This window comes from Leucopleurus acutus (genome assembly GCF_964270905.1).
Source record: "Leucopleurus acutus genome assembly, chromosome: 12".
Taxonomy (NCBI): domain Eukaryota; kingdom Metazoa; phylum Chordata; class Mammalia; order Artiodactyla; family Delphinidae; genus Leucopleurus; species Leucopleurus acutus.
In genome coordinates, this window is record NC_139154.1 from 57,562,439 (window position 1) to 57,571,732 (window position 9,294).

The 9,294-nt window shown below is 45.4% G+C and overlaps 1 protein-coding gene across 1 annotated transcript; it reads right to left on the reverse strand.

Annotated features, from left to right (window-relative positions):
* Positions 1-360: 360 nt before the first annotated feature.
* On the reverse strand, positions 361-9,064 carry CYP1B1 (cytochrome P450 family 1 subfamily B member 1). The gene is made up of 3 exons (XM_082851941.1): positions 8,644-9,064; positions 7,023-8,066; positions 361-4,164 (listed from the first exon to the last, which is right to left on the reverse strand). The coding sequence occupies exons 2-3, from the start codon at positions 8,063-8,065 to the stop codon at positions 3,576-3,578; spliced, it is 1,632 nt and encodes a 543-aa protein (XP_082708067.1). The 5' UTR covers position 8,066; positions 8,644-9,064; the 3' UTR covers positions 361-3,575.
* Positions 9,065-9,294: the final 230 nt, after the last annotated feature.

Consider the following 9,294-nt stretch of genomic DNA (forward strand, 5'->3'; position numbering starts at 1 on the left):
GCTACAAGGATATATTGTACAACACAGGGAATATAGCTATTATTTTGTAATAACTTTAAATGGAGCATAATCTATAAAGATATTGAATCTATGTACTACGCTGTACACCTAAAACTAATATAATATAGTAAGCCAACTGTATTTCAATTTTAAAAAATAAGGAGAAATCAAGAATTTGGTAGGAGACTGGATGTCGAAAGCCTATTTAAAAGAAAAAGGCAAGCTGCCTAAAATGTAGAATGGCCAAAGAAAATATTTACAATGCAACATTTTACGTCAAGCACTTATAAATAGTAGTTGAAATAAATAAATACATTAGACTGTATTTGCTATAACATAAAGTAAAACTTCGTAACAAGATTATGAAAGTGATTTTTATTATTTTGGTAATGGTGTCCTATTACAGGTAATTACAGGTGTCGAATTTTTTAAATTTGGCATATCAAACAGTAAAAGCCACATATTAATGCTGTGTCCCCCAAATCTATTTCGGTTACAGCTATGTATTACAGTTGCTATGTACAGATGGAAAGCATACATGATAAAATACAAAAACAAGAAAAGGTTAAATAAGAAGCTATCCTTGAATTATAAACATCTACTAAAGTATACCTTTGTATTACAAAGTTGTGTCATAGCTAAAAAACATACAAATTAATACATAATGCTGTGCAACTATTTGATCTAATATAGATGTGATATGAAAATATTAAGGCCATAATAGCATTTCACAGGTAAAGGCTAAGTTCTGAGACATGAAAGCTCTTAGATAATCCACAAAACAAACCTGAGACATCTTCCTCTTGTTTTGGAAAAAAAGCAGTTTCCTTACAAAGTCAAAGCTTTAATATATAAATGAAGCATTTAATAAACAATATACTTTAACTATTGTAATAACCTGGATTAGATGTTCTGAGTAAATGGTGACCAGCAAGTACATTCTTTCTCTGGCAGAAATAATATTAGATTTTCTGATCAAGCTAGTAACCTGATTACGGTAGTCCCCGAATTTGGTTATTTTTATTTGTTTGTTTTTGGTTTTGCTTTCCTTCCTTTAACTGGGTTACAAACATATTAAATAAACCAGGAAATCTCCCACCTTACTTTCTTCTACCTCAGCCCACTGCCGAAAGTGCCAGATGAACCGAGCCTACGGACATAAAAACCAGCTACAGCACATCTGGACCCGGTTGACTTAAGCAGGCATCCAGATTGGTACATGATTCCTTTTGCTGCCACACCATCTCTCAGAGTAGGCAGGCTAGGGCAGCGCAAAATTACTGTCTCAGCCCTGCAGGGGGTGGGGTGCAGGGAAGGGTGGGTAACAATGTTTTGAAATAGCCAGTACCCCCCAAATTGAAATGTATTGGGTAAGCCTGATTTCCACAGTTGACTTTAGTGCCTTTAAAAATACTGGCACAGTGTTTTCATATTCAAGAGGTACAGCTGTGAGATTTTATTAATTAAAATTATATAAAATTTTTATTAATAAAAATTCCAAATTATAAAACAGAGTTGCTATGTTGTAGATTTTTAAAAATCTACTTGGGATTCAACACCGGCACGTGGAACATCTTTCTTCTAAATATTCATACTTCAAACTAATTAATTTTGAAGGAGTAGGAGAATGTCTAACCATCTTTCTTCCTTTTCTTTTTATTTTCCACTCCTTTCTCTTACCAGACCCCACAACCATCATACACTCCTCCCTTTATAATTTTGATAAAAAGTTTCCTAAAAGCTTATTGAAATGTAACAAGCAGTAAGCTTTTAGGACACTGCACAACTTCTTTTGGACGTTTGCGAGCAAAAAACTTAAAACTCCAAACTTCACTTTGTACATTGTTAATCTTCCATCACTTTTTTAAAAAGGTTTTCAGGTTATTTACATAAACTGAACATATAGATTTTGTTCAAGCTTTATGTCTTCACAGTTACCAAAGTGACTGCTCGCTGGGTTGGCCATCTTAAATAGCACAACTGATCTGACTGGCTCCACTGAAATGCAATGCAATCCTCCAAACAATCTCCCAAGACTGATTCTGACTTTCCAAAATACAAACACCAATGCTATTTTTTGAAAATCATTTAAAAGAGAAACTAGGTCCATTATAATGGGAACTCCCCCCTTGTTATTTAATAAAGAACATACAGATAATTCATTGCATTTTTTCGTTATTCCCCAGGCAGACACAGCTTCGATCTCTCTGCCTTTCACAGGCTAATGGTCAGATTTCCAGTAACTTCCTAGAACTCAATAATCAGAATGGCTTTAAAATAAAATTAAAATTTAAGCACGTCAAGAGTTTGGAATTAAAACATATTAACTAGATCAATTTCAAAAAAGATTCTGTATTGTGAATATAATTTTAATAAGCATGTTGTAAAGTGATAAGGAACACATCTTGCAGATCTAATTTTGAGATTTTTCATTCAAATTTTGGATGAGAGAAGAGACTTTGCTTCAACTTGCTTTCCATGATGTCAAAAACAGTTGATTTAATCAAGTTCATACCATGTATTTGGACCAAAATTGGTTAAATTAGTTGTACTTTTCTATTTGCTGTGACATTATAAAAGACACTTTTTAACCCTTTCTTGACCAAAATAATTAATACTGTCTAATAATAAAATAACTAATACATATTGCTTCTGAATAATTATGTAATATATGTACCCATATTGAACACTACTTGGTGACTTTTTAACCTATGAGATTTACTGAAGTCAGTACATTACAATCACACAACTTAAAGCTTAGCTAAGCTGGTAACTTTTTTTTCTCATGATTGAAATTCTGTACTTTGGCAACCAAGAGCAGTATGACTTCAGCTTGGAATTTTTTACAATTTACACTTTAAAATTCATGAAATCACTGAAACCCACTAAATCAACTGCTATTAATTTCTTTCCAAGCAAATAACTTTATGACTCATCCAGAAAAGTAACAGGAAGCCCATCAGTTGGCAAAAAGATAAATCCATCCATAGATATTAGAGCCTAACCAAGCTATTTTATTGGAAAGGTGAGAAGGGAATTTCTGGTCTTTACTTTTTCCCTTATCACCCCAAATCACATGTCTTACACTGAAATTATTTGCCTTTGCATATTCAACAGTATTTCCTGAAACTTTGCTTAATACGGTTTTCGATGGAGCAGACTTCAGCACACAGAACGTCCATCTTGGATCCCACCCGACAAGGCATGGTTACTAATAGGCCTCTTTATTAGGTAGTTCTGTATATATGCACATGTGTGTTTTAACTCCAAAGAATGCTCCCTCAAGAAATTATGATTACCAACATTCAATATATGTATAAAAATTCTTTGGGTCCTTTAATTCTTTGACTCAAAATATCTCCTGGAGCTCCTACACAGCCCACTGCTCATGAGATGCCATTCTGAGGACATGTGTACAAAGCACATCATCTGCGGGTCAGCTGGTTTATGCTCACTTTAGAGGCTAATTGAGAAAGTGGCACAGAGGAGCTAGGAAAAAGAAAAGCAAACCTTAATTTTACTCTCCATCCCCCAAGACTTGTGTACTTATAAAATTTCTGCTTGCCTCTGGCTTCTCACTGGCAGTCTTCCTCAGCTTGTAATTTCTGGACAGCACTATCAAGGAGCTCCATGGACTCTCTGAGAGTGACATTGATTTTAAATGACTTGGGTTTAATGGTCAGGCCGTAATTAAAATCCATTTTCGAAGGCTCGTCTGGATTGGCCCTGAAATTGCACTCATGAGCTAGGATGGAGATGAAGAGAAACAGCTGCGTCTTGGAAATCTCTTCCCCGATGCACCGCCGTTTGCCCACTGAAAAAATCATCACACTGCTGGCCAGGTCCTTATTGATGAAGCCATCCTTGTCCAAGAATCGGGCTGGATCAAAGTCTTCTGGGTTAGACCATTTCACTGGGTCATGATTCACGGACCACTGGTTAACAAAAACCACCGTGTCCTTGGGGATGTGGTAGCCCAAGACAGAAGCGTTGGCCGTGGTGGCGTGAGGAATGGTGACGGGCACAAAGCTGGAGAAGCGCATGGCTTCATAAAGGAAGGCCATGACGTAGGGCAGGTGCGGTTGGTCGTCTAGGCAGGGCAGCCGGTCCCTACCCACCACTTGATCCAGTTCTGCCTGTACCCGAGCCTGCACTTCCGGATACCTGTTTGGTTTTTAATGCAGAGAGAGAAAATAAGTCAGGAACACTAATTCTTCTTTCATCTAGAAAGCCCATTACAATTTATTTTAATACCACTCTTCTTTAAACTGGCTATCTGAATCAGAAACTGAATTAAGATTTCCAGCAAAAAAAAAATCTAAAATGGTTTCCTAATTTATCACTGCATTACAGGATGGAGTTTGTTATATTTCCTGTAATAAGTCTCCCATGGCTCAAGCTCTCTTTCCCATCATAAGTCAAAAAAAGGTCTAAGTTTTCTCAGCCTGAAAAAGCACAACAATGGATAAGGTCAACTTCTCCATGGGGCACAGCAGGGACAGTGCCTAGGACCCACAGCACTTTTGAGGGACTCATGAAAATTCATTTCTTATCAGAGGAAAATAAACTTTTAGGTCAACGAGAATGTTTCAATATATAATTTTAATATATTAATCTTTATACCAATGTAGTCATAAAATTTAATTAAAAATTTTTTTATTGAGTAAGATGTCTACAAAGGCAAAAGCACCGAGGTCCACAAAAATTAAAATGTAACCCTCAAAGTGAGTTCTTCTTTTCTCTTCATCTCCCTAGACAATTCCAGCAGACACACTGTTCTCATTTTATACAAAGATAATTGGTATCCCGAGAGATAAAGCTGCATATCTTCTAAATTTAAAAGCAAATCCCCAATGTTCACGAGATTACGGTACAGATTGTAATACTTATTCACTGTTGCCAATAAAACTAGTACAATCCTTTCGGAAAACAAAGCAAGATCTATAAGGGTAACTCCTCCCCACCCTTTTAAAACCCAGTGATCTAGAAATGTATTTTCAGGAAATAACTTAGCAGGTACAAAAACATAACCACAATAGCTGAAATTTTAAAAATGCAATCAACATTAAAACACAAGAAATGATTGTACATAACAATCCGTTACTATGGCAAAATGTTATGTAGCCATAAAAAATTACTAAAATCAAGTTTAAAAGACAGGGAAATGTCCACTACAGTGAGTGGAAATGTCAGAAGTCAAAACATTTGTAAATAATTCTTGCGAATCTGAAAAAAAAATTAAGCACACATGTGGTGAAATTATGGGTGATTTTAAAAATCGCTTCTTTAGCTTCATACTTCAGGGGTCTGCACACTTTTTCATAAAGGGCCAGATAGTATATATTTTAGGATTTGTGGATCAAACCCTCTGCCTCCCAACTATCCAACTCTGCCTTGTGCTGTAGTGTGAAAGCGGCCATAGACCACACAAGAATGAATGGGCATAGCTGTATTTCCATAAGACTTACATACAAAAACAGGTAATGTAATTTGCCAACCCCTGTCGTATTTTTTCACTAAAAAGAAGAAAAAAGGACTCATTAGCTATACCGAATTGAAGGTGATCCCAAAATTGTTTTACTTCTTTTTGCTGCCCAATTGGGGTACCCGGAGAACGATTTACAATTCGGTTTCTAGTGAAAAAAAGAAAGGCTGTTTCAAAAGATAACATGCTTATCTGGGGATGCAAAGGACTTATTGATCCCATTCTGGAATTGTCTTCTTCCTGACCTGTTATTATTGACTTCTCTTTATTCGATTTCTGCCCCTCCCCCATATGTGTTTCCATGATATTAATACTGAAAAGTGATTTTAAATATAACCAAAAAAAAGAAAGAAAGAAAAAAAGAAGAAGGATTTGTGAAAAGCAGTTGTACAGTACATAAGGAAATATAGGATTCTAATGCAGTGGATTCTAACAACAAAAGAAGTTGTTTTTACCTTCCAGTTTCTAGGGGGCCAGCAAATTCAGCTTCTCCTATCGCTTTCCTGTGCGCGAAGAAATTGCACAACCAGGATTTCTGGTCTCTCAAGGCAATCAAGAGTTGCCTTGAATGAGACATTTACCCCTGGGGTAAGGTTGCCAGATAAAATACAGGCTGCCCAGTTAGACGTGAATTTCAGATAAACAGCGGCTAATCTTTTAATATAACTATGTCCTATGTAACTTTTATTTTTTATTTGCTCAATCTGGGGATACCAGGGACCTGTTTAATTCGTGCGTGTACAAATTTAGCAGAGGTCCGCGACTGGGGTCCAACTAACCGAGCCGAGCCCAAGGATCCTAGAGGGCTGCAGGTGCCTCCCGGGTACCCAGTTTGCCTTTCTAGATGCCGCTCTGCGCTCGGTACAGTTACTGCTTCTCCCATTCTTTACACTGACACTTCTAGCGCGGCGGGTTTAGAAACCCAGCACAATCCACTGGTTTCTGGCCGCTTTCCCGAAGTTTCGGATTAGCAGTCCGTGAGGCCCGACCGCCAATCGCTACCTTTGCCGGTGTACAAAGCCCTGACGAGAGGTTGGCTTTTGGCTCCAGGGCCGGGCGGCTTCCGATCCGCGCTGAAGACTGGCCGAGCCGATTAGGCTGCTGTGTTTATTTAACTTTTTTTTTTTTTTTTTTTTACTGCGCTGCCCTTTCCTTCGGAACCGTTCCAAATTTGCTTCTCCTGTGCCAGTGCGGGAGATCGGGGATGATCAGCGGGCACTGAAAAACAACTCTTGCTTTTCCAAGGGGTTTCACACAAATTTGCCCCCCCTCGGAGCGGGTAGCGACAAGATCACAGATGCGGAGCCATCCGGGCGCCGCTGGGTGGGGCGGGCGTGCGCGCGCGCCCATCTTGGCCAGCACCGCGCCTTCCTGAGTCGCGCTTTCCGGACGCGGTCTCAGGTTTGGGAGGTTGGGACCTGGAGCGAAACCCCAAACCCTCCCTGCGCGCTAGTCGCGACCTTAGCATATTCTAATTCCATTCTGCCTTTTACAGAGAAGGGGAGGAAGGCCATTCCAAGCCTCCTGGAGGCTTTACCTGGTGAAGAAGACGAGCAGCCACTGCAGCGCGGTGGAGAGAGTATCCTGGCTGGCGCCGAAGATGTCTGTGACGGTGGCCGGCACGTACTCTTCGTCCAGCCGCGCGCCGCCGTCGCCAGAGCCCGCGGCAGCTTCCTTTCCTGCCGAGAGCATGAAGGCGTCCATCATGTCGCGGGGAGCGGCCCCGGGCCGAAGGCTTTCACGGTGCCTCAGGAACTTGTCTAGGACGAAGCTGCTGAAGTTGCGATTGAGCGTCTCGAATTCACGGAAGGCAGTGCGCACAGGGTTGGGGAAGCGCTGCAGCCAGGGCAGCACGTCCACCAGGCTGCCCGCGCCCACCGTGCGCCCGAACTCCTCGTTGTGGCTGAGCAGCTCTCGGAACTCGGCGTCGTCGTGGCTGTAGCGGCAGCCGAAGCACACGGCGCTCATGACGTTGGCCACGGCCACCACGGTCAGCGGCCGCGGGTCGAGAAAGGCGCCGCCCGCGCTGCCGCGCACCAGCAGCTCCACCAACTCCCGCGCCTCGCCCAGCACGTGGCCCTCGAGCACCCGGCGGCCGCGCGGCTGGCGCGTGGAGAAGGCTCGCATCGTGCTGTACGCCGCGCGCCGCTGCGCCTTCCAGCTCTCCGAATACTGGCCGAAAGCCAGGCTGCGGCCACCAGACACCACGCGGAAAGAGGCGAAGGGCGGCCGGTCGGCGAACGCGGCGCCCTGCTGCACCAGGGCCTGGCGGATGGCGCGCTCGCCGTTCAGCACCACCACCGGGCAGCTGCCCAGGCGGATCTGGAAAACGTCGCCGTAGCGCCGCGCCAGGCGTGCGAAAGAGACGTGAGGCGCCGGGCCCATTGACGCCGCATTTCCGATCAGCGGCCAAGCGAAGGGACCCGGGGGCGCGGACCCCGGCTGCCGCCGCCGCTGCCTCAACAGCCACTGGCCCACGTGCACCGCGGCCAGTACCGAGAGCAGCAACAGGAGCATGGTCTGCTGGGCCGACAGAGGGATAGGCGGCAGATGATCGTCCGGGCTGAGGCTGGTGGCCATGCTGGGGAGAGAAGGGCGAAGGCGTGACACTCAGGTAGGCAGAGAAAGGGGCGGGCGCCCTACGCCCCTACCCCCGGCCTCGGGCTACCGTGCACTGTTGGGTAGGGAGGGGGTCGTGCGTAGGTCAGGTCAGGGCTAGCTCACTGGAGACGCCGCTGAAGACGCCTCTTGCCATTCTAAACCCATTCCGCAAAAGCGAAGGGAAGGGACGTGTTTCTACCTCTCTGTGACCCAGACTCCCCCCGACCCCGCCCCAGCCGCGTAACGGTTCCTGCAATTCAAGGCCTTGATGCCTTTTCTCTCGGGGAAGGACGCTCAAGCCAGCGAGAGGGAAGGGAGGTCGTACGCTCGGGGCGTGGAGGCGCTCCCACCGAGAGCGCAGGGAGGTGCTTAGGCTGTGTCCCGGGGAAACTGTGCGGCCTCGATCTGGGGTGACTGCGAGGAAAAGTGCATCAAGGCTGTGGCGCTCAGTTCCCTCTAAGTGCCTACCACCCCGGCCCCTGCGCCCCCCGTCACCCCTGATCTGCGAGAACCCATCACAAGAGGCCGCAGGAAGGCGGCTCCGCTGACAGACTGACCTGCAAGGCGGCGCGGTTTCCAGCAGCGCCAGACGGCCGGCTCCGAGGACGGATTGGGGCCTTTGTGGGATTCAAGACCGCAACCTAAGTGTCTCCAGGAAGTCGGAGGCCCGCCCTAGACACCTGTTGCCAGGTCTGGGAACTTTAGCGCCCACTCTGGAGTCTCTAGGCGTCGTCAGAGCCAGAGGCGCTTGGATTGGGATGGGGGCGGAGAAAGGTGTCTTCTTTGCAGAGCCCCGCTGCACCTGGGCCTCGGCAAAGTCAGGGTTTTCTCAGGGCGTGGGGATTGAGACTGCGGGTCGATGAACAGAGTCAATTCCCAGCCCCCACGCCCCCCGCACGACTCTGACAGCTGGCGTCGCACAGGCGTGGCCCGTTTGCACAGTCACTCGGGAGAGTCAAAACGCGCCATCCCGCTTCTCTCTTTTTTAAGGTCTGTGTTGGGGAGGAGGCAGCGGGACCTGACGGGGGCGGGGCTTGCGGGGGGCGGGGCGCGCCGGGACAGTCCAAGCCTCTCGGACTACAGCTTGGGTCGCCGCGCGCGCGGGTAGTCACGCGAGGCGGCCCCGGAGCGCCCCGACGGCCTTGGCGCAGTAGCTGGCGGCTTTCCTGGAAGCAGCGGTGTGAACTTTTCGTTTGCCCAAAAACCAC

Excerpts from the sequence above, each read along its gene's own strand:
- CYP1B1 (XM_082851941.1), bottom strand. The coding sequence starts at position 8,065 with ATGGCCACCAGCCTCAGCCCGGACGATCATCTGCCGCCTATCCCTCTG. Across the intron at positions 4,165-7,022 it reads CTGCTCGTCTTCTTCACCAG|GTATCCGGAAGTGCAGGCTC; the intron begins GTAAAGCCTCCA and ends AAAACCAAACAG.